We start from the raw sequence: 24919 nt of genomic DNA, 5'->3' as shown, positions 1-24919 counted from the left end.
GGAGTCCCAATGTTGCTTCCTTGCGTTCCCTGGTCGGGGGTGGGGACTAGCCCCTTTCCACCCCTACCTCCTCCCACCCTTCCCAAGTAGTGGCCTCCGCAACTCAAGAACAGCTTGCCCTGCCCTCATAAAAGACCAACAGAATATCATTCTGGTAACGGGCTCCAGAAGTTGCGGGACATTCCCCAGGCTCCAATGCTGGGGATGTTTATTTTCTGGGTGGAGGGTGAGAAAGCAAAGAAAGATGTTGCAATCCACTCCATCCACGTCAAATGCGTCATCTGAGAGGGGGAGGGCAGGAGCAGAGGAGGGACGTCCAGATCGACCAGCCCTGACTCAAGTCTGCCAGCTCCCCACCTGCCAGCAGCTGAGGAGAAGGAGTGGCCCAGACCACAAGCTGCCTCCCGCCCCTGACTTCCCTTGATAACACTAGAAACTGAAACGGGTCGGGATGCCCTGCTTGGAGTTGGAGATGAGTCACCGTTCAGAGCAACTGTAGTAGCTGCGAAGTGGCAGCAGAGAGGCAGACGTGAGCGGAGGGTGGAGAGGCAGGCAGGTAAGAAGGGGACACTGAGCGGCCACAGTGGCCTGGGAGGTGGTGAGAGGGGGCCTTCTAGTTCCCAGCCTCTTGGGCAAGATAGGGGCCTGGGACCTGCAGGCCAGGGGAACTGGGCAGGGTGGCAAGAGGCCAGCTTCCTCTGTTGCCAGGTAGCTGTAGATAGGGCAGGGCAGATGGTGCAGGCCAGCTGGGTGGTGGCCTAGGACACCAGGAGACTTGTTGGCCCCATGTGATAGCTCTTCCATACCCCTGCCCCTGTAGCACATCTGAGAGACCGAGCATGGCAGGCAGCCCCGAGGTCGTGGCCATGGACTGTGAGATGGTGGGGCTGGGTCCTCACCGGGAGAGTGGCCTGGCTCGATGCAGCCTTGTGAACTTCTATGGCGTTGTGCTGTACGACAAATTCATCCAGCCAGAGGGAGAGATCACAGATTACAGAACCCGGGTCAGCGGGATCACACCTCAGAACATGTCAAGGGCCACCCCGTTTGCCGAGGCCAGAAAAGAGGTGAGTGAATGGCCAGGAGCCAGCCAAACCAAGTGTCTGCAACCCCATCCCACTTCCCTAGCTCCTCCCCTGGCATCTGTAGTCTGTGACCCCACCACGGAGGATTCCCCACATTGCTGAGGAGACAAACTTGGGAGGGGTCTCCATCCTAGTCTTGAGAAGTTTCCAACCAACAGAGAACCTTAGACTCACATCTGGGAGCTGCTCACATCTGGTTCCACTTCCTAGTCTTGTGATATGGAAAGTGAGTCCCACCTGATGTTCCCTACACAATGACCTGGCTACATTCCCCATTCTTTTTTTTTTTTTTTTTTTCTTCTTTTTTAAAGAAAGAGTGAGAGAGAATTTTAATATTTATTTTTTTAGTATTTGGCGGACACAACATCTTTGTATGTGGTGCTGAGGATCGAACCCGGGCCGCACGCATGCCAGGAGAGTGTGTTACCGCTTAAGCCACATCCCCAGCCCCTACATTCCCCATTCTTTACTCTATGCCAGGCTGCCATGGATGAGCCCTGGAGGGCTGCATAGGCTCCTGTGTTGAGCCTGTTTTGGAGAAGAGATCGGAGCTCCTTGGGCTGAGAGGGGTCTTGCTCCTGATGAAACACTGTGGCCCACCACAGACTGTCCACTAAGTTTGAAGCTCAAGTTTGTGGTCCCAAGATTTCCCACACTCTTGCCCTTTAGTTAGTGGTAATAGCTTTTCCAGGAATGACTGTGCTCTCTGAATTACTAAAGGGAAAATAAAACTTAACCAGTGTAGGAGTTTCCCCAGGGCAAGTGAGCTCATCAGCATCTGTGGGGCTTGGGGGAATCCAAGAACACTTGACTGAGGTTTATCTCAACTGCACACATGCAGTGCATGCCAGGTTTTGGGCACTGGAGATAAGATCACAGTAACTACTATTTACTGAACACTCGCTATGCGCTGGGTGCTCTCCTTCACAGTCACCCTCTGCAAGCTTCACTGTGCACCACCAGTCCTGCCAGGTGGGCTCTCAGCCATTAACAATTCCAGAGTTCAGAGGGTCAGTTTGAATCCCAGCTCTGTTGCTTACCAGGTAAGAGTGACCTTGGTCAAGTTATTCATCCTCTCTGTACCCACTTCCCTCATTCCTTAAAGGCATTGGGGGTGATAATAGTAGCAGCATCATGGGGTTGTGACGAAGACAAGTGCCCAAGTGAATCCACTTGGTTCTCAGTATCTGCAGATTCCACATTAGTGGATTCAACAAACCATTGATTGAAAATTTTGGAAAGAAAATTGTAACTGTACTGAACAAATATAGACACTTTTTTTGTCCTTATTCCCTGAGCAATACAGTATGACAACTATTGACAGCATTTACATTGTATTAGGTATCATAAGCTATTAGAGATGATTTCAAGGGCGTGTGATGATATGTATAGATTACATGTAAATATGACACCATTTTACATAAGGAACTTGAGCTTCTGTGGATTTTGGTATCTAGAGAGGGTCCTGGAATCATTGCCCCTTGGATAACAAGGACAAACTCTACTAAAAAAATGTTAGCTATTATGATTGTTTAACTTTTTATTCCCTTATAATAATAGATGGGTGTCTCAACACACAACTAAATGGGTCAGGGTCACTCCAAGTGAATTTGGACTGACTAGATAAAGACACAGACACTTTTCTTTGGGTTCAGTGACCACTCCTCAGCCAGAGCTCCCTCAAGGAGGGCAAGGCAAGCAAGAAAGAGAGGGAGCATACCTCAAACCTCAGTTTTATTGGGGAGGAGCCATTCAAATGAGGCAAGAGGTAGGGTTACAACAAACAAGTGGGTGTAATCCAACCCCACTGGGTGATGCCCACTCCTGGAGCTGCATCTCTCTTATCTGAGCAGAGGTAAGGCCCAAACGCATTGCAATGGGTGCCATACCAGTTCAGTACCTCTTTACTCAGAACTTAGAGGTGTGTACTTAGCTCCTGTCCAGAGTGGCTCCCAACATATCCCTCCTTTCTTAATATAAAAGGGAAATTGGGGAATTATATCCTCAAGTCACTGGATTCTTGGTTCGAGGTTGTCATGACCTACTATTGAGACGCAAAGGGAATTAGTAGAAAACATATCAGTCCAATAACATCATATAGAATGTTTCAACATATTTTTAGGATTAAAGTCATTTAATTAGCTTTGAAAGATTCATGTTATCATATTACTCCGCCAAACACTCATCAGAAGATTCTTAATCTTTTCCTAATTTTATTGGGACCATTGTGTTTGGCCGTAGTAACACAGACATATCTAATTGGCATGACATTTAAGCCTTTCCTCAAACCATAAGCAGAGGGCTCATTTGCATTATTCATTATAGTGGCTTCTAGAATGTTCGACTTAGTTCCAATTCTTTCATCAGCACTTACCAGACTGTGAAGGATCTTGGAATAGTTTAAGGTCAAATTATTAAGAAAATTCACATGTTGTAAGTTTTAAGACATAGCCACAAAGGCTCTAATTGTAGAAAAAATGAATAATATTCAAAGTAACCACTTCAAGGATCATGAGATCAAGAGCTTGCCCAGGTCTGATAAATTGGCATGCACCTGTTTCAAAGCGTGAACGTTAACTTCAGCGTGTCAGCTGGCAATAGGACAAAGGAATGTTGATGAAGGATCAATGCCCTTTTCCTCTATCATAACTAGTGATAAAATTAGGCAAGTTGTATTTTTTATAGGTTACAGGATATTTGATCATCCTTTCTCTTAGTTCTCACATTTAAGGAGTCTTTTAGGCCTGTCAGTAATGTAAAAATTCTGGATGCAGAAGTCAAACATCAAACATCTTTTTGGATGCCATCTGGCTGAGGGTTAAAACTTATGCAATTGTCCTTGTCAATTCTAGGAGGCTAGTCTGTAAATAACTGGCCTACATAGGAAAATTATATTTCAACAATCTTTCTATTTTGATAATTGTCCAGATATATAGTCTTAATTTCTAAGGACCAGCATGATTGGCTGGCTTAGGTTTCTCATATATTGTTTTTTTCCTCAAAAGATATTTCCAGACAGCCTGTTTACCTTAGGATCAACATATAGGTATAACTGACCATTATAGTCAGTATAATTAATCTAGTTACATGGGTGGACTTTCTAGTCCACACTGAAAAGCACATTAAAGGTGGACCTGAGAGATGGGTCCACAGAAGTCTCTTCATAATTTTTTACTTACCTGACAAGCTTGTGAAGCTGTATGGCTGTAAACACTGCAGCTGGAAACTTAACTTCCCCTGCCAGGTTTTTCAGTCATTTCCATGATTACAGGTTTAAACTCTCCTTTGAAATCTGATTTAATTATCTAAATCATGTTCAGCAGCAGTAAGACTTTTAATATTACAAATTTAAGAAAATTTTTGAAATATATTGTATGATCCAGTATGTGCATATTGGGTCCTGTTTTCCCCCTTTCTTTATTTAATAATTTTTTTTTTAATCTTTTTTTTTAGAGAATTTTAATATTTATTTATTTTAGTTAGTTAGTTAGTTTTTGGCAGACACAACATCTTTGTTTGTGGTGCTGAGGATCGAACCCGGGCCGCACGCATGCCAGGCAAGCGCGCTACCGCTTGAGCCACATCCCCAGACCTATTCAATAAAATTTAATAGACCCATATTATCATTAGTTTAAGTTATAGACAATAGTACAAGTATTTAAATAATAAGAAAGGATTTATTATCTCTAGCTGGTCATAACACTTGACAAAGGTGATCTACTAGTTATGTTAAGTTTAATGTTAATGAGTTGGAAAGGAACCATGTTAAATAGAAGGTTAGCCTTTACTAATTATATGACTTGGTTTTGACTTTAACAGAATTGCCAAAAATGAAGAATATAATAAGCTGTATATAAAATTTTATATTTTGAAATTAGACCTAAATAAACTTAACTATCTTAATTTGGGATGAGGCTAGAGACAGAGTTTAAAAGTTAGAAGTGGTGGTCTTTACTAGGGGCATAAGAAAAATATAGACATCTATCCAAGATAGGAAGTACACATGCTAAATAAACCTAAAGAAGATGTTTTGTTTTTTGCCATTAATAAAAAATGAAATAGAGAAATGAATAGCTCTTTATTTACCAATCTATAAAAAACTGTTATTATTGTTATCAAACTTAGTGTTGACCTAAATATGGGGAGTTAGTATCTCAAATATTAATGAGTAAAAACAAGAAGTTAACAGTATGGGTTAAGACAGTGATTTAATTTAAAATTTGTATGACATTGAGGTAGCAATGAAATTTTGAGGGATTTATTTTTTACGTATAAAGAAACAATTGTATGAACATCTTAATGTAGCAAGAGTTGCTCTAATAATTATGTATGATTTATGGCTTTACTAGTTTTAAAAATATTGATGTATGTAGGGCATTGTCTCATATTATAAAAGTTAAGAAAAGGTCTATAATGTTAAATTTCTTATTGAAATAAGCTATTGGCTGTTGAGCTGATTTATTTATGGCTGTCTGTCTAATACTTTAGGGATAATAATTTCCAGAGTAATTTTTCTCAGTGATAAACTGTTGACAGGGGCTAGAAGTAAGGCCCTGTTTTAATGTTTAGAAGCTTCCAAATCTGTTTATAACTTAGATGAGGAGTAAAATTTTTACCCAGGTAGCTTATTTTTCTTTGAGCTAGGATTTGCATTTTAAACTCTTTTTGTCTGTAAGTTTTTTTTAAATTTCTTTTACTTGATCTCTATACAAATTGTGGGGTAACAGCTAAATTTGATTAGGATCATGACAATTTCTGTAATCCTTTTTATTTGGGTGACCCTCTATAAATTTAGGGTGGTATGTATTGTCTTTTTGAGTCTATGAAACAGTAGGATTTTTCTAGAGGCTTACTAAAATTATTTTTTAAGCATCTATTTACCTGTTATATATCTGTTTTGGGGGTTGTCTGTGCTTCAGATAGACTATCAGGTTTGTCCCTATTCTGTATTATTGGGACATGGTTAATATAAATCTCTCCAAAATTGTTTTTTGGGTGATATTTTACCTTAAAACTTAGCTAAGTACTAGCATAATATTTCTTCAGGTGAGGTCAGACATCTGGTATAAATTTTGAAATATTACAATACATGAATTTGGATTTCTTAAAAACTCCCTTAATTTTTTCTGGTCCATATTAAGTTTGAGAGGTTCCCTTTTTATTTTCCAGTAGGAAATTTTTTAAGGCTTTGTCTCATGAGTGATTGAGGCTAGATCTAACAATATATGAAAATAAGATATCTTTATTAATCTTTATATTTTCCCAGTATGTAGACTAGCTGATCCACCTTGATGTGACATGTAAATGGACAATTCGAAAGAAACCTTCAATCTCTTTTCGAGAGAAGGTCTCAAAATATCCTTATAGCTTAGAATATTATCCTTTAAATAGGTGTCTCTTGTCTTTTAAAAAATATATGATTAAGGTTACTTCCCAGTGTAGGGAGTAATATACAAGTCTTACCACATATTTAATGGATAATAGGTCCAGTCAGAGAACTTATATAATACCAATGAATTTCCAACAAAGTTTGTAAGCTTCCTTGCTCAAAATCAACATATGACTTTAATTTGGAGAACATCAGCCCCAATAAAATTCTCTCCTAAATCCCATAAATATCTAACAAACAGAAGTAATATGTAGGAATTAGCAGTATAATCATAATAATTGATGTATTTATATTAATCAAATTTAATTTCTAAATAGATATTTCAAAATTGAAACTCAAGGTAATATTCAAAGATATTTATTGTTTAATCAAGGATGTATGAATTGTATTCACTAAAAATTGGTCCTTATCTTAAACAGTAAGAATCACTAGGTAAATAATAACCTTATTTAATGAAAATAAACTTAATGTTTCAATAGGTTTTTATCGTGTCAAAATATGGACAAAATCTTGGTTCATATCAGTATAACAAAATCAGGAGGAAAAGCTGAAACATCCTAGGATTGATCTGTCCAAATACTTATAATTAGTCCAGTTATATATAAATTTGTTTCTCAATTATTTTAGTTTTCTATATCATCTGTCTAGATAACTGTATAAAGATTTCTCTATTTAGGAAAATCTTTTTATCGTTAAACTCTAGAATATACAAAGACCTCTTCTTTTATCCAAAGATGATTTCTTTCTTCCTCTTATTACTCTCCAATGGGTGCTTTCTCTCTGTAGAAGTATCCTTTTCTCCTTCTAGAATTCTTCCTTGGTTATATTTGGAATAACTCCTGTAAATCTTGGAATCTAAATAACTGTTGTTTTTTAATAAGAAGAGATACTTAAGCCTGAGCAATGATTTAGGAATTAAGAGATCATAGGATGGGTCCCTTGAAATAAGTATTTTATAGTAAATTACATTTATCTTAATTATTTTTTTTTATGATGCTGGGGGTTGAACATAGGGCCTTGTGCATGTGAGGCAAGCACTCTACCAACTGAGCTATATCCCTAGCCCTTAATTATTTTTAACTATAAAAACCAGAGCATCAGATACATGCTTGTATAAAAGGTATAAGTTATGTGTTTTCTGTTGAAGAAAAACTATTAGAAGGAAATAGACACATTAATTAAACATAGACATATATGTTAACTATTTTATGAATCAAAGAGTATAGATTAGTTAAATACTTGGAAAAATATGCAATAAGAATAAAGGTGCAGCTTATAATTATGAAACCATATGGTTCTCAAAATATTTGGATCCATTTTAATTTATTTTGGATCAAGAGTGCACTTTTTATATCTCTACGACATCACATGATTTAGTGAAAATGAGATCCTTGTGTAATTTTATTTACTTTTTGTATTTATATAGTCAGAAATGAGAAGGATAAGGATTTTTTGGTCATTATGGGAACATTGTGAGAAAATTGTCTCAGGTTACAGGCTTTTGTTCCTGTGATGAGCAAAATGTATCCTCATAATGTCAAAAAATAAAAGCAAAATACAAAGAAGCATATGTATTACAACTTTTGTCAAGGTAACATTTTTTGGAAACACAACCATAGAGATGAAAAGGAAGGAATTTAAAGGAACCTGTTGAGGGATAAAAAAAAAAAAAAATCAGATTCTTTAGCTTTGAGAACAGTCAGGCTGATGGCTGCAATAAAGAAGTTTGTCAAATCAAATTGTACCTGGAAAGGAAGTATTTTGTTGGTATTGAAGATCTGTGGGGAAAAGATTTTGACCAGTTATATTTGGATATATAAGCAGGCTGTGCGCAGCTCAGGCAGCGGCCTGTGTGAAACAGGAAGTGCAGGTTAAAAGTTGGGAGGCCTGGCGAAAGCCCCGTTTGAGTGACAGTGGAAGAACCAATGGGAAGCCCGGGAAAAATGCGGAAGGTGGGACTTGTCTGCCTTGTTGCTCTCTCCACGTGGCTGGAGAATTTCTTTGTGTAGAAGCATGGAACAAGCCTCCAGGCAAGAGTCCCCCTTGTTGGCCTGTCTGTTCGCACATCCATTCCAAATCTCCCTGCAACCACACTGTGTGGGCACTTGGCTAGTCCCCTAGGCCATGGAGGTTGAGAGGGTGGCCCCGCCGTAGGGTTCTCAGGCCAGCTAGGTTGAGGCGGAAGCCGGGCTTGGCCCAGAAACAAGAGTGAAGCCCTGTGGCTGCTGCTGCGGGGCAGTTCAGGCTGGTGTGGCCTTTGGCCATTGTCTGCGCCTGTGTCCCACGTGCTTTTGTTGGTCCTGCTGGAGCTGGGCTTGGGCCCAGGGAGGGGGCGGCATGGCTGTGCCCAGGGGAATGCCCGCCCCAGCAATGAGCGGTCCTCCGCCTTCCTGTAGCCACTGGGGTCCCTCTGCAAGTGCATTGTGGACAGGTGGCCCGCCAGTTGTGGGTCACAACCAGCAAATTGTCCTCCATCGCCTGGGGCAAGCATCTGGCTCCAGGAACCCAGGGCCAGGGTAAGCGGGCATTCTCCGGAGCTGGGGGCCCCAGGGCAGACGTACTTGTCAAATTAGGGTTTTTAAAGGGCAGAATATTGCTGGTGGTGAGTCTTGTTACAGACCCTATAGGGAACAGCAGCCAGGCTTGCATCAGTCTCAGAACAGTTGGGTCACAGTCATTTTGATCCCGGTAGGATACGAATGCATTGAAAAGGTTCAGTATAAATTCTCCAAGTATTTTTTAATGTTATTTTTTAGTTGTAGCTGGGCACAATAACTTTATTTTATTTATTTATTTTTATGTGGTGCTGAGGATCGAACCCAGGGCCTCACATGTGCTAGGCGAGTGCTCTACCCTTGAGCCCCAGCCCCAGCACCCCCTAGTATTTTTTAAAAACGAGAAAAATAAAATTCACTTTTCTATAGGAAAAGAATCCCCTGTATCAAGTCTCACAAATATTTTTTCCTTCTTCTCTCTCACTCCAAGTGAAGATTCCTAGCATATAACCCCAAAAATCTTTACCTAATATTTTAATATATAAAAATTCACAAAAACAATTTAAAAAACCTACAAAAACACTTTTCCCATGGGAGAAGACTGAATTTAGCAGCATATCCCATTAATCATCTTAATAATTTTTTACATTTATTTATGGTCTCTAGAATTGCTAAATAAAAATTTATTCTCTTTCTAAGAACAAAAAAATTTGCTGACTTTCTTCTAATTCTCCCCTTTTAGAAATCAACCCACAATATTTTAAAAATCTATGTGCGGCCTCACTACTGGAGAGAGAGAGAAAAAACAAACCCACTGTTCTCAAAATTCATATTATATTTCCCATATGGGCCACCATTTGTTGCGATACACAACTAAACCCGTCAGGGTCACTCCAAGTGAATTTGGGCTGACTACAAGACACAGACACAGAAAGCATCTTTTCTTTGGGCTCAGTGACCACACCTCAGCCACAGCTCCCACAAGGAGCGCAAGGCAGGCAAGAAAGAGAGGGAGCACGCCTCAAACCCAGGTTTATTGGGGAGGAGCCATTCAAATGAGGCAAGAGGTAGGGTTACAACAAACAAGTGGGTGTAATCCAACCCCATTGGGTGACGCCCACTCTTGGAGCTGCACCTCTCTTACCTGAGCAGAGGTAAGGTTCAAACGCATTGCAATGGGTGCAATACCAGTTCAGTACCTCTTTACTCAGGACTTAGAGGTGTGTACATAGCTCCTGTCCAGAGTGGCTCCTGACAGATGGGGAAACTAAGGTTTGTTTAAACTAAACATATTAATTTGCTAGGGCTACACTGTAACAAAGCATCACAAACTGGGTGGCTTAAACAACAGAAATTTATTGTCTCACAGTTCTGGAGGCTACAAGTCTAAAGTCAAGGTGAAGGCTATAATGGAAAATCTACTATGGTTCTCTTCCTCACTGGTGGTATTGGCAATCTTTGATTTGTAGAAATATCACACAATCTCTGCCTTCATGTTGTTTGTTTGTTTTTGAGTTTTAATACTAGGAATTGAACCCAGGGGCGTTCTATCACTGAGCTGCACACGCTCAGCCCTTTTTATTTTTTGTTTTGAGACAGGGCCTCACTAAGTTGACCAGACTGGCCTCAAACTTGTGATCCTCCTGTGTCAGCCTCCCACTTTGCTGGGATTGCAGGCCCTGCATCACTGTGCCCGGCACTGCCTTCGGGTTCATGTGGCATTTTCCTTGTGCATTTTTCCCTGTTTACATTCCTCTTTTTAAAGGATTCCTGTCACACTGCATTAGGAGCCCACGTACTCTGGCATGACCTTATCCTAAGTAATCTAGTTACAGTCAGCTCTCCATATCGGCAGGTTCTGGATCTGTGGATTCAACCAAACACAGATATTAGAAGAAAACATTTGAAAAGAAACTGCATCTGTAAACAGTCTTTTTTCCTTGTCACTTTTCTCTAAGCAACGCAACAATTGTTGACGTAGCATTTACATTGTATTAGGTGTTATTGTAATCCAGAGATGAGTTACAGTCTACAGGAGGATGTGTGTAGGTGGTGTGCAAATACTACGTTATTTTCTATAAAGGACTGGAGCCTCTGCAGATTTTGGTATTCCAGAGGGTTCTGGAACCAATCCTCCTGGATACTGAGGGACAACTGTCTATCTGCCACGACAATTGTTGTAGTCAGCTTTTTTGTTGCTGCAACTAAAAGACCCAACAAGAACAAATTTAGAGGAGGAAAAGTTTATTTGGGCTCACAGTTTCAGAGGTCTCAGTTCATAAATGGCCGACTCCATTCGTTGGGGCCTGAGTTGAGGCAGAACATAATGGCAGGAAAGCATGGAGGAGGAAAGCAGCTGGGAACAACACCAGGAAGCAGAGAGAGAGAGAGTCCTCTCACCATTGATAGAATATGGACCCCAGGGCATACCCTCCAAGGCGCACCTCCTCCAGCCTCACCCTATCTGCCTACAGTTACCACCCTATCGGGATTAAATGCATGGATTAGGCTGAGACTTTTTTAACCCAAATCTTTTACCTCTAAACCTTCTTGCATCGTCGTACTCGTGAGCTTTTGGTGGACACCTAAACCCTGTTTCCAAACAAGTCACATTCTGAGGTTTTGGGGGTTAGGATTTCAACATAAAGTTGGTGGCAGAAGACACACTGCAGCCCATTACACTAAGTAATTTGCACAAGATCAGATAGTTAGAATGTGCAAGAGCTGGTCAAGATTTAAAACTCAGATTGTGGTTTTAGAGAACTCAGTGGAGTGCAGGGCTCAGTCCTGAAGTCCCTATTACAAGCTGTGAGATACTGGGTAAAATACTTACTCTCACCCTATCTGGTTTTCATTTGGAAAATGAAGGTAATCATATAGTCATGCCTTAGTATATATAGGAGATTGGTATTAGGATCCTGAAGGATACCAGATTCTACAAATATTCAAGTCCCTTGTAAACAGTGGCACAATAGCCAGGTGAGGTAGCACACACCTATAATCCCAGTGACTTGAGAGGCTGAGGCAGGAGGATTGCAGTTTGAGGCCAGCCTCAACAGCATAGTGAGACCCTGTCTCAAAAAAGGACTGGGGATTTAGCTAAGTGGTAGAGCACTTCTGGTTTCAATTCCCAGTATTGCAAAAAATAAAGGGGTAAAATCAATCAAAATGATAACAAAATGGCATGCTATTGGCATATAACCTACATACATCCTCTTGTATACTTTAAGTAATTTCTAAAGTACTTAATTACCTCATGCAATGTAAATGCCATGTAAATAGTTGTTGTTCTGTATTGTTTAGGGAATAATGACAGGACAAAAGTCTATGAAAAAGAGAGAGAGGGGGAAGGAAGGAAGATGGGAGGGAGGAAGGGAGAGAGGGAGGAAGGAGAGAGAACAGATCAGGCTTTGTCCTCCAGAGCTTCATTGATGGCCAGGGCAGCCACCGCCCATGTGGCTGGTGAGCACTTGATGTTTGGCTGGTCTGAACTGAGATGTGCTGTAAGTGTAAAATCCACTCTGGATTTTGAACACTTGTATTGGAAACAAGAACCACAAAATACTTTGATCAATTTTTTTTATTGATTATACATTGAAACAATCATATTTTTGATATATTGGTTAAACAAAACATTGAAGTTAATATCACCTGTCTCATTTTACTTTTTTAATATGCCCATTATGATTTAAAAAGACATCTGTGGCTTGCACTGTATTGCTATTGGACAACGCTGCTCCAGAAGTGCTAAGAGGGTACTGGGGAGCCCAGCTTGTCAAGGTGGTTCTAGAAAGACTCCATGAGATCAGTGGCATTTGAAAAGGATGGCATAGAGTGAGTGCCGTCAGTTTTAGAGGCCTCAGGGAACCACTGAAGATTTTGAGCAAGGGAAGGGCCTGGCAGGACAAGGACCAGTTTCAAGAAAATTAGGATAGGGGTGGTATGGGAGGTAGGGGTGAGGAAAGAGTCTACAAACAGGAGAAGCACCAGAGGCCCTAGGGACAGTTCCAGGGTCCATGGTGGACAAAGGATTGGAGTCTAAGGGGCGTTGGAAGGAGGAGACCACAGCAGAGTTCCCAGGAAGGGGAGCATAGCACGAAGAGGTGGAGATGTATTCGGGTGCTGGTGGGAGACCCTGGGACACCGCAAGGAGCCTCTGCCCTGTGATCCCTGTTGAGCAGTCAGGGGGAATGGTATGTCCCCAGCCTCCCTCCCCATCAAAGGGGCAGAAAGAGTCAGAAGAACCCAGAACAGAATAAAGAAATGCCTCTTGCGTTCCCTGGCCTGGACATCAAGGCCTAAAACCTGTCATTCCCTGGGCACCCTTGAGTGCTGGCCTGAGAGTCAGGATTCCATCTTGGTCTGGCCTCTAGACCATGGTCATCTAACCCGTTTCTCAGTTAGACACCAAGCCAAAGCTAGGCTTTGTGTACCTGACACAGAGGCCTGCCCAGATTGGTCACTGGACAGGTCTCTGGAGCCACACTGGCTTCACAGTTCCTGCCCCGTCACTTCCTCTTTTGTGTGACCTTGGGCAGATTATCCAGTGCTTCTGGGCCTCAGTCCCTGCCTCTTCTCTGGCCTCGTGTAGGTTGGATACAATGACATGAGCTGTGGTCCCAAGTGCAGTGGCTCCTGGCTGGTTGCTGTTCACTACATGTGACTGCTACAGAGAAGGGCTGAAACCCAGAGCTGGCGGCCAGTCCCCTCCCTGACTACCCATGAGAATGCTGGCCCTTGTTTTCTGCCTGCTACCTCTGATCTGCTTACCCCATCACTTCTGCTCTGCTGCCAGAGAAATTTCTCAAAGCCTGGCTCAGCTCATAGGCACTGCCATTCACACATCTCCCATGGCTCCCATCACCTAGGCTGCCGCCCAGCATCCTGGCTCCCCAGAACCCCGCCCACCTCACTCTGCTGCCTGCTGCGCAGCTCAGCGCTGCTCACCCGGGCTTCCTAAACCCAGCTCCACCCTGTCCTCCATTCCTGCTCCCAGAAATGTCAGCTCCAGGTGAAAGGAGTCCTTTATAATGCTCTCTCACCCTGCCCCTCTCCCTGCCCTGTACCATGGGCGCCTGTGCAGTGCGGGTCTCTTACCTCCCTTGCTGCTGCCCATGCACCTCTTAGCCTGCCTGTCCACTCTTATCTATCTAGAGCCACAGCTCTTGCTGTATTTGCCTGCATCCAAATGGGACGCTGTGCTTGGCACTCAGAGGGGGCCCTGAGAATATCTGTGGGATGGGAGTTAAACTGATTTTCAAAAACAGAAGTTCTGGCCGTCATGTGCAATAAGGTTGCCTCTGCCCAGGTGTTCAGTTTTGCTCTCTATGCTTTTGTTGAGTCGTAGCAATACTCACACAGCCACAGGAAGCATACTTTCTTTAGACTTGACTGGACATGAGTACAATTTCAACTCTGCCATCTGTCTTTTGGCTTGTTGCTCACCCTCTCTGTGTTCCCCTCTGTAGGACCTTCTGTGCAATAAGAATGATGCATTAGTACGGCTGTATCCAGCACCATGTCTCAGGCACAGCTCTGGGCATTTTCCACACACCACTTTCTTTATTTCCCACAACACACTGGGAGGGAGTTAACTAGGATCGTCCCCATTTTTCAGATAAGGAAACTGAGGTGCAAGATTGAGTCTACTGTCCACTGTGAAGCAGAGATTTTAATTCTGGCTCCAGAGTTGGAGCTCTGCCGTTCGAATCTCAAGTTCAACAATTGCCAGTGCCTTCTATAAATGTGAAGTGCCCGACATCTGTAGGGGACAGGATCCAGTATGGCCTGTGAGTGAAGAGGTGGTGCCAGGTCATGGCCATCGAGGACACCTGTGAGACAGCCAAGGCCCCTGAGGTGGCTTGATCTACCTCATCATCATGTTTCAATCCCAGACAGATCAGGCATGCGGGTGCCAAACCGTGCTGGGACACCCCAGAGGGCAGAACCTTAAAGTCCCTTTTCAGCCCCCACAGGCTCCTTCCTCTCAGGTGAATCCAGGGCTGGCCAGGCAACCAAGAAGGCTCTGGGGTACCCCTGAGCCCCTCTCCCTAAGTGGGGCCCCTGCTATCTTCTTGCTTGTTTTTTGTAATGTGATTGTCACTTTATAATGTAAAGAAATTGTTCTTGCCGGCTATGGTGGGGCACGTCTACAATCTCAGCAACTCAGCAGGCTAAGGCCAGTTTGAGGCCACCCTCATCAACTCAGCAAGACCCTGTCTCAAAAAATAAAAAGGGCCCAGAATGTGGCTCAGTGGTAGAGCACCCCTGGGATCAATCCCTAGTCCCCACCCCACCAAAAAAAAAAAAAAAAACAGAAAGCGATAAAAAGGAAAGTGTTCCTTATCTTCAGACATCGCTAGGTCCAGCCATCATCCAGAGCAGGGGTTCTCAGTGAGGTGGGGTTTTGCTCCCCATGGCTAACTGAGGGATTCAGCGACCACTCTGGTTGGCACCACGTGGGAAGTGGGGGCTGCTACTGACATCTGGTAGTGAAGGCCAAGGACCCTGCTGGACAGCCCCCTCCCCTGCCACACACAGCAAGGATGTATCTGGTCCTGATTGTTTCTGGTGCTGAGGTTGAGAACCCTGGTCTATAGAGAGCCCTAGAAATCAGGAGACTGAGGTTCAGAGAGGAGGGGGGACTGGTCTAAGGACACACAGGAAGCTGTGATACAAGACAGTGCTCAGACTCAGGCTCCCACCTGGCAGGTTAATCTTATTCTTTTAAACTAACAGTAATTTTTCATTTTTATTTTTCCAGTAGTGGGGATGGAACCCAGCCGTGTTCTATCACTGAACTCTATCCCAGCTCTTTAATTTTTTTATTTTGAAACAGTGTCTCATTGAGTTGCTTGAGGGTCTTGCTAAAATTTTGAGGCTGGCCTCGAATTTGTGATCCTCCTGCCTCAACCTCTCAAATAGCTGGGATTACAGGCATATCCCACTGTGCTTGGCATTATCTAACAGAAATTTTTAATACATTATAATGCACAAAAGTGATTTAATACTTTTTATGCCAACCGGGCATGATGAGCGGCACTTACCCTGGGACTTAGGAGGGAATCTCACAAGGGGAGGACTTGGTGGCTTGTGAAGGGGGAGTGAGCTCAGTAACAGTGACTTTTGCACCTTCAGGGTGTCCTGCTGGGGCTCTGCCACCTGCTGGGTCTCTTGGCAGATGGAGGAAGAAGACCTCATTGTCCAGGTTGACCCCAGGTTAAGTGGCACAAACTGAGGGCAGGGGAACTGGGCAGCTTGGCAGGAAACAAGGAAAGAGGGCCACGGGGTCCCCCCAGGCCAGCTCTCCTGGCAGCCAGGAGAGCATGAATGGACACGGGAACTACTGACGGGAAGGCTGAGTCTCCAAGAGGCCACAGGCTCCTGCAGAGGTCTCCACACTTATCTGCAAAGATTGCCAGACTCGGCAGTAGGAAGAACCTCCCAGAACAGCAGCCACCAACCCTTCCCCGGGACGGTGATGCAGACAGTGTGGCCCAGCGATTGGGATGGCTTGGGTCAGGCCCGCCTGGGGAATGCTTGGAAGGAGCGTGGAACCACAGAGGGAGTACGAGGCAGATAGCAGAACGCGACCTGTCACTCCCTGGCCGTGTGGCTTGGATATACACCCCTCTGCACCCTGTCGCCACTGGGTCAGATGACAGGCAAGCCCTGTCTCATGGGGGCTGTTATTCCTGATTCCAGAAATACTCAGTAAATGCCATTATGGGCCTGGATGTGTTCTTTGTCCCAAAGCACTCAGTAGTGGTAATAATAACAACGACAATAAAAATGACAGAGTTAGGTGGATTCAGATATTGCATCTCAGTTTTCCACTTATAAGCTGTGTGACTTGAACAAGCCCCTTAACTTCTCTGATCCTCACCTCCTTCCTGGAATGAAGAATAATCTTGCTGAAGACGCTTGTGGTTAGTTAAGCAAAGCGCTGGCACAGTGCCTGTCTGATAAGAAGAGATCAACAAATGTCCCTTACCCCACTGCACTTCAGTTCTTTCCAGGAATTTGAGAGTCTCCACTCCCTGTGTTTGGCAGTAAAGTCTGGCATGCCTGCCTTGTGACAGGTCCGACCTACAGGTCGACCCCTCCCCCAATCCTTCCCTGGGCTCTAGCTGGTCACCTCACCTCATCCCTCCCTAGTCCAGCCTCAGGAAATCACAGAATCCTGGTTGCTTACAAATGGAAAATCTGAGGACCAGAGAGGGTTCCTAACATCCTGAAGCCATACAGCAAGTCTGGCCCTCTGTCCCTGACCAGGTCCCAGTATGGTTGTGCTGAGAATTATAGGTATCTCTCTACCAGCTAGACTGTTTTCTTCTTCTTTTTCTTCCTTCTTCTGCTTATCTCACCCCTCTTATTTTGTGGCTTGGATATACACCCCTCATGATGAGTCCCGTGGTGCCAGGGAACCCCCCCCCCCCAAGCCCAACCTGGGGGACTCTGGGTCCAGGAAGTGATGAATTTCCCAGGAATCCACATCACCATGACTTGGTCCTCTTATGTCTGGACCGGCTGTAGCTGTCTCTGGGATGGAGCCTTGTGTGAACTGGACCTGAGCCAAGCTGCTAGACGGGAAAACAGGCCACATTGTTCAGCAACATAAAGGATGTCAGCAAGCAAAAGCAGTGACCTCAGCAGCATCCCCCTCTGCGGATTCTGGTGCCGCCCCATTCCCCCCACAGGATTCCCCTCCAGTGCTGCTTTGAGGTCTTATGGGTCCCCTGAGTCGCCTCATGGTGACTTCCAGACCAGCAGTGTCATATCTGGCCGGTTACAAGTGCAGAATCCAGGCCCTGCCCAGACCCCCTGAATGTCAGCCTGTGCAGTGGGCCCTCCGCTCCCAGTGCCACGCCTGTGGACTCAACCAACCATGCCTGGAAAATAATTGGGGGAAAAAAAACGTGTCTGTACTGAACCTGAACAGACTCATTCTTCTTGTCCTGCTTGCCTAACAATATGGCATGACAGCTTTTTTAAAAAAATAGTTTAAGTATTTTATTTGCAACTAAGCTTGTTAACACTATAGAATGAAAATGTGCAAGGAATAATGTTGCAGTTTTGGGTTAGATTTAAGTCAGACATTCATTAATACGGAATCTTCAAATGTGAATATTCCAGAAATTTCTCTAAGCCATATGATCAGAACAACTGTCTCTGAATATTACCTTATTTTGGAAGGTACTGGCATACATTTGAATTAAACTCAAAAATTTTCAAAATAAGCCATAATTTAAAAAACGATTCTATGTTCAAACTAAAATGATTTTAATAGAACTTTCCTTTCCAGAAATAATAATAAGGAAATAAGGCATTTTGTAAAATGTGGTCCTGAACAAGTCACAGTCAAAAAATAAATGTATACTTAACTCCTCCTCCTCAAAACAGGGGGTACTTTCTGCTCTGCAGCCTTGGAAACAAGGTGAAGAACAGCCTATAAGCAACTTCGAGTGTGGGGTTGCCAAAACAAAGCTCAAGCAGTTGAACATGGACACCTCGGAAGAATTTGGGGGAACCTGACCAAAGAATCTGAATTGTATTTTTAATAACTGATACAAAGATGAAGTGGTTCCTCCCAAGTGTTGGTGCTGCTGGGGCCTGGCGCAGTCCCTTGCTCACCTATACTGTGCTCCTGAGCAAACCCCAGTGCTTCTGCTCCAGGAGAGACTTGTCTCCCTTTAGAGGCTCAGTGTCCAGGGAGCTCTTTGATTATATGAATGAGGTGAGCACCGACTCCACAGGTATTTTAAGGCTTGGAGTCAAGATTTTTTTTTTTTCCTAACATGACTAGGTAGAGTCCTATGTGTCAATGGCCTGTCTCTTGTTCTAATTTCTTACTTCACATTTGTAGATCTAGGACTGCAGATCTTTGCTATATCATCATAATCACATCTAATGTCCATCCTAACTTATGATTTATATATATTCTGTGCCTGGAAACAGTCCCTGTATTTAACAATAATACCTACAGATAAAACAATCCACTGTTACAACTTAGGTCATGAAACATCAATGATTAGTCTATAGACCAAGCAAATATTTTTCTTTCTTTTTTTTTTTTTTTTTGGTGGTGCTGGGGATTGAATCCAGGGCCTTGTGCATACCAGGTAAGCACTCTACTGACTGAGCTATATCCCCAGCCCCACAAGCAAGTGTTTTTAACAATAATTGTTGTGCATCAAATTCACAGCCAGAATCCCGGAGATCAAAACAAATTTTTTTTTTTTTTTTTTTTTGCACAATACAAATAAAAACTTAAAATACACATACACACATATACACACTCTCTCACACACACTTTTTACAGAACTGTGGTTGGGGAAACTCCATTTGTTGAGTGCCACTGAAGGCATATTTTGCTAAACTGATACTCCAGGTATGTTTGTTTGGAAACTCTGTCCCAGTAGGGCACAGCTGTTTATTGGATGAGCAGAAAAGAAAGATATGCTTGTGGCAACCAGAAAGGTGTTTCAAGTTGTATAAAACGGACCTGCAGAAACGTTCAAGTGTTCTCAGGATGCAAAGTTTTGGAGCTGAAATGTGATATCAACCCAGTTGCAAAAAGTGTACAGGGCCATCTCTTGAGGTCAAACCTGGTGCGCAGATAATGCAAGAAAGCTTCAGGAGACCCAGCTTATGGGTCTTGTTTCGTGTCTCTGCATAATCGGATCATGTGTGAATTCACAAAAGATTCCTACTGCCCTCCTAGCTTGGTATTGAGGATTTGCTCATACTCCTCCCGTATTTTATCTCCCTAGTCTTTTAAAAGCCTCTCGCATATTATTACAATTGTCAAGGGCGAAGGCGGGCTGGTGCTTCTTCATCAGGAGGACCTGGGCCTCAGTGCTGTGAGTGCTGGGAGGGAGGCCGGCCTTCTGAAGTGCAAGCTGCACCCTGACTGAGAACGACTTCTAAACGTCTCCACCTCTGATGACCACTATATTCTTGCTTTGTGTTCTGAAGAATTTCCTCTGGAGTTGGAAGGCACCGCTTGCGGCTGGGCGGGGCGGGCGCTGTAGAGTCCGCGGCTCCGCGTCCTAAGGGCCTGGGGCCGGGGCGGGGCCTGGGGCCGGGGCGGGGCCTGGGGCCGGGGCGGGGCCTGGGGCCGGGGCGGGGCCTGGGGCCGGGGCGGGGCCTGGGGCCGGGGCGGGGCCTGGGGCCGGGGCGGGGCCTGGGGCCGGGGCGGGGCCTGGGGCGGGGCCCAGCGCCGCGCTCCAGAGAACACGGGCTCAACAGTGCCGCCTGAGCTCCAGGAGCCGCGTCAGCGTTGCTCCGCACGTCAAGCCGCTGAGGGGCCAGGGACAGGGACCAGGGACCAGCATGACAACTTTTGACCCAACATTTCCATTGTATTAGCTGTTAGGATCTAGAGGCAATTTCACGTACACGGGAGGGTGTGCGTAGGCTGTTTGCAAACACTGCCTCATTTTAAATGAGGGACTTGAGCATCCTCAGGTTCTGTATCTATGAGGGTCCTGGAGCCACTCCCCTACAGCTACCAAGGGACGACTTTATTGTAGTGACAATCCACAGGTGACTCCCAAGTTCTCCAGTTGAAGCGGCACCGGCATGGCCCAGGGGCAGTGCTCCTAGTTCTTCTGGCCTGCTTTCCACCGTCCCCCAAGTTGAGTCCCCTCCTCTGTCCAGAGGAGACTCCAACAGAGCCAGGACAGCAGAGTGGGCTGGTGACAGTAAATGGGCAGGCCTGCTTCTAATTGTCACTGTAGACAAGTATATGAGCTGTCTGAGCCTGGGCTTCCTGTGTTCACCAAGAGAGTATGTTTAAAAAGGAACTCCATGGTGTCCCCAGTCACTAGCCAGCTAGCAGGAGAAGTAGGAGGTGGGAAGGTGTCAGACTCCACGAGGTACCTTCTTGGGGCACAGGCTAAGCTGGGGGGCTCCATACAGAGAAAAGATGAAAGATGACAGAATTGTCCACACTGGGCCTGAAGAGCCAGAGCTGCCCTTCAGCCCAGTTGATACAGCCACCTTCTGCTCTTAGGTCTCCTTTGCCATCCTCTCCAATGCAGCCACGTTGGACAGCCAACCTGGTGTGGCTGGAGCCCTGCAGGCTGTCCACATGGGAGAGGAGGCTGGAGGAGAGGCTTGGACACTTGCACAGGACATGGATGGGGTGCTCTTAGGGCCGTCCCTGCCCTGGCAGCTGGGCCACTGGGCTGTTGGAGGCCTGGAGCAGGCCTGCTTGATCTTCTCACTGTGACGGTGACAAGCAGGTGCCTGGCTCTGCCACTATCTAGCTGTGTACTGTGCTAGTTCTCTAATGGTGCTTAGCAAGTCACCCAACACTGAGTGGTTCAAACAGTGTCCATATTTATTTCTCTCATGCACCTGCAATCAATCTGGGGAGAGCAGGGCAGGAATGGCATCTTGTAGGCAGGGGCTGGAGTTCCAGGAAAGTTTGTTCAGGGGAACTGTCTGGTGACAATGCTGGGGTTCCCTGGGCATGTCTCTGTGTAACCTCTCCCTATCCATGGTGTCTCTAGCATGGTGGCTTCTGGGTGGATGAACTTACATTCCTTACTCTCAGGATTCTGCTGGGAGTGATGGTGCCTGCTTATCATCCCAGCAACTAGGGAGGCTGGAACAAGTGAACAAGTGGATCACAAGCTCAAGGTCAGCCTGGGCAATTTAGTGAGGTCCTGACTCAAAACAATAAATAAAAAGGGCTGAGGTCATAGCGTAGTCGTAGAGCACCTCTGGATTCAATCCACAGAATTATGAAAAAAAAAAAAAAAAAAAAAGGACCTCAGGATTTCAGCTCCAGAGCAGAAGTCACATGGGCAGCCGGATGTGAGGGGATTTAGAGTTCATCTTTTTGAGAGGAGAGTTTAAACTAATCTAAAAATCATCAGAGGAACTCTGGGCAAATGCCTTCAAATCTCTATGCTCCCATTCTTTGTTTTATTTTTGTTTTTTCATTTGTAAAACTCAGATAAATGCAGCACCCCCTCCTGGCTGAGCAGCTTTCTCTGGCTGATGAACAAAGCCATCAACATCATGGTTCAAAACAACACAAATTTATTAGCTCACAGTTTTGCAGTTCCAAAGTCCAACGTGGGTTTCCCTGGGATAAAATTAAGGTGCCCAGGGCTGGAGTCCTCAGGACTCTGGGGGAGAAGCCACTTGCTTGCCCTTTCCAGCTTCCAGAGGCTGCCAGACACCTCCGTCTTGGTCCCCTTCCATCCTCAGGGCCAGCAACGTTCGAGTTCTTCTTAGAAGGAATCTCACTGACCTCCACAATAAGGACTTTTCCATTGTGTTGGTCCCACCTGGATAATTCAAAAGTTTTCCTTTTTTTAAAGTCATATGATTGGAGATCTAAGTTCTACCCATGATTTTAATTCCTTTTTCCGTGGAACATATTTTCAGATTCTGGGGATTAGGGCATACCTATCTTTGGGAGGCCATTATTCTACCTGCCACAGTAGGGTTGTTGAAGATATCAAAGGATGTGACCATTGAGCATGGTGGTGCTTGTCTGTTTTCCCAGCAACCCAGGAGGCTGAGACAGGAGGATCAAAAGTTAGAGGTCAGCCTCAGCAATTTAGTAAGACCCTCAGCAACTTAATGAGGCCCTGTCTCATAATTTTAAAAAAGGATTGGGGATGTGGCTCAGTGGTAAACTGCCTCTGGGTTCCATTCCCAGTGGGTGCACACACACACACACACAGACACACACACACACACAAAGGTGATCTAGGTGATGCATCTTGATATATGCCAGCACATGGAAAACAATAGGTACCAGCCACTGCCCTTATGCATCTGAGCCACTGGACAAGTCCCTTTGGCACTGCCTGGCATGGCATATAACAAGGGACCTGGTCAAATCTCTTCCTAGATATGTTTGAAGCTCAGAGAGGGATGATGATTTGCCCAAGGTCACACAGCAAGTGGAGGTGGGGCTGCTCCCTGCCAGCCCCCTAACTGTAGCAAGTTGTCCCACATCTACTTGGAGGACCCAGGATGGATAAGTGTGGGGCCTGTGTCTTCCTGGGCAGATCCTGTCAATTCTGAAAGGCAAGCTGGTGGTGGGTCATGACCTGAAGCATGACTTCAAGGCCCTGAAGGAGGACATGAGCAGCTACACCATCTATGACACATCCACAGACAGGCTGCTGTGGCACGAGGCCAAGTTGGACCACTGCATGCGGGTCTCCCTGCGGGTGCTGAGCGAACGTCTCCTCCACAGGCTCATTCAGGTGAGGACTACTCCTGCTCCTCAGGGTGGGGCCACCCAGGACAAGCCAGGCAGCCTGTCTGAGGCGTTGCTCCAAGGGCTGGGCCCCTCCCTCCAGGACTATGGACAGGATGGCTTCAGTACAAATATTTGCCCCCAAGCCTCTGTTCCGTCTACTCCTCTAGGTGTGTGCTTGTGAGAGGGGGAGAGTGTTTTGTTTGGGCTTCCGGAAGCAAGGATGGGGATGCCAGAGGTTGACTTGAGAGGTGGCCCGGGAGGTGCTGGGAGAGAGAGAATGAGGCAGGGGTGGGGGGTACCCAACAGGCATTTACTTTTGCTGGTTCAAATCAAGCCAGTTTCCCTGTGGGCAACAAAGCTTATGCCACCACAGAACTCTGGGAAATGGTGTCAGGCCAGCACCTCTGATGTACCCCAGGGTGGGGTTCAGGTGTTGGGGTACTTACCCCCCAGTTCCCATCAGGCAATGCTCCAATTCCCCAGCCTTTCTGGCTGGTGGGCAAAGCTGGCCCCAGCAAAGCCAGCAGGTGAAGCCACGCGGATGTGGGGTGGGAATTCCTGGAAGGAGGGGCTTAGGGAGACCGCCAGATGCTAACAGCCAGCGGTGCACCCTGGGGCCCTCCATCCAGGTCAGCAGCTCTTATGGAGCACATACTCCTTGCCAGATGCAAGGGATGCAGGGGTGAGCAAGACCTGGCTCTGTCCCAGAGGCACCCTTGGTTGGAGGGGAGGTGGCACTGAGCCCAATCATCAGCCCACAATTCGAGGAACACCCGGTGGAAGGAAGAACAGTCCTCTGGGAGCAGAAAGGAAGGGTGGGACTGGCCGGCCGGAGACCAGGTGTGGACAGAGTTGGATGAGTCCTAGTCCCAGAGAACAGGAGCGTAGGGCGTGAACCAAGCCCGCGATGGAGACTGCTTGGCTGGGTGTGGGAGCACGGAGCCCTCGCCCTCCTTGCAGGAATTGGGTTGGAATCAGGGGTGGGCTTCTCATTAGCTCCATGACACCCAAGGACCAACCCTGGTGGCTCTGCCCTTATGCATCTGAGCCACTGGACAAGTCCAGTGGGGTGGCAGAGGGGCAGAGGGGTGCCGTCCACACGTGGATATTAGGTGTACTGTGTGGATCTCTGCACACCTGCTTCGGTGCCACGCGCTGTGGCTGTCAGTCTGAACCCCGTCTCAGGCTCTGTCTGCTTGTCCCTGGGCTCATGAAGCCTGGTTGTTCCCCAGACTCAGCCAGCTCCCGCCTGCACTGATGCCTTCTCTCCCCCACCAGATGTTAGGTGGTAAGGCACAGCCTGATTCTCAGGATGCTGGGTTTTGTCTTGGAATGTCTGGGCCTAGTGCCCGGTGACTCCAGAGGGTGAAGCCAGGCCAGTTCCTGTCACCCACTGACACTCTTCCAAACCCAGGGAGTCAGAGGCTCAGGGAGACTCACCACAGATCACCCAGGAATTGGGATGTTGGGGTGTGACACTGGGACCCCAAGTCCTCACTGTGTGCCTCTGTCTTCAGAACAACCATCTGGGACACAGCTCAGTGGAAGATGCGCGGGCAGCGATGGAACTCTACAAGATCTCCCAGGGAATCCGAGCTCGCAAAGGGTCGCCCCGCGTGGCTGTGCCGTACTGAAGCTCCACCAGTCCTCTCCCCAGAGGCTTTCTTATCTTCAAGATGGCATCTCTTGCTTTTGGAAAATGCATCTTTGGCAGTAA

The 24919-nt window shown here is 45.7% G+C and overlaps 1 protein-coding gene across 1 annotated transcript; it reads left to right on the top strand.

The window, feature by feature from the left end:
• The first annotated feature begins 311 nt into the window (after positions 1–311).
• On the top strand, positions 312–24919 carry Isg20 (interferon stimulated exonuclease gene 20). The gene is made up of 4 exons (XM_076848809.1): positions 312–556; positions 821–1067; positions 23006–23206; positions 24720–24919. Exons 2-4 carry the CDS (start codon positions 840–842, stop codon positions 24834–24836), a joined length of 546 nt encoding a protein of 181 aa, XP_076704924.1. The 5' UTR covers positions 312–556; positions 821–839; the 3' UTR covers positions 24837–24919.

Source organism: Callospermophilus lateralis, chromosome 3 (genome assembly GCF_048772815.1).
Source record: "Callospermophilus lateralis isolate mCalLat2 chromosome 3, mCalLat2.hap1, whole genome shotgun sequence".
NCBI classification, from domain to species: Eukaryota; Metazoa; Chordata; class Mammalia; order Rodentia; family Sciuridae; genus Callospermophilus; species Callospermophilus lateralis.
This window is presented reverse-complemented; position numbering and strand designations above follow the sequence as displayed.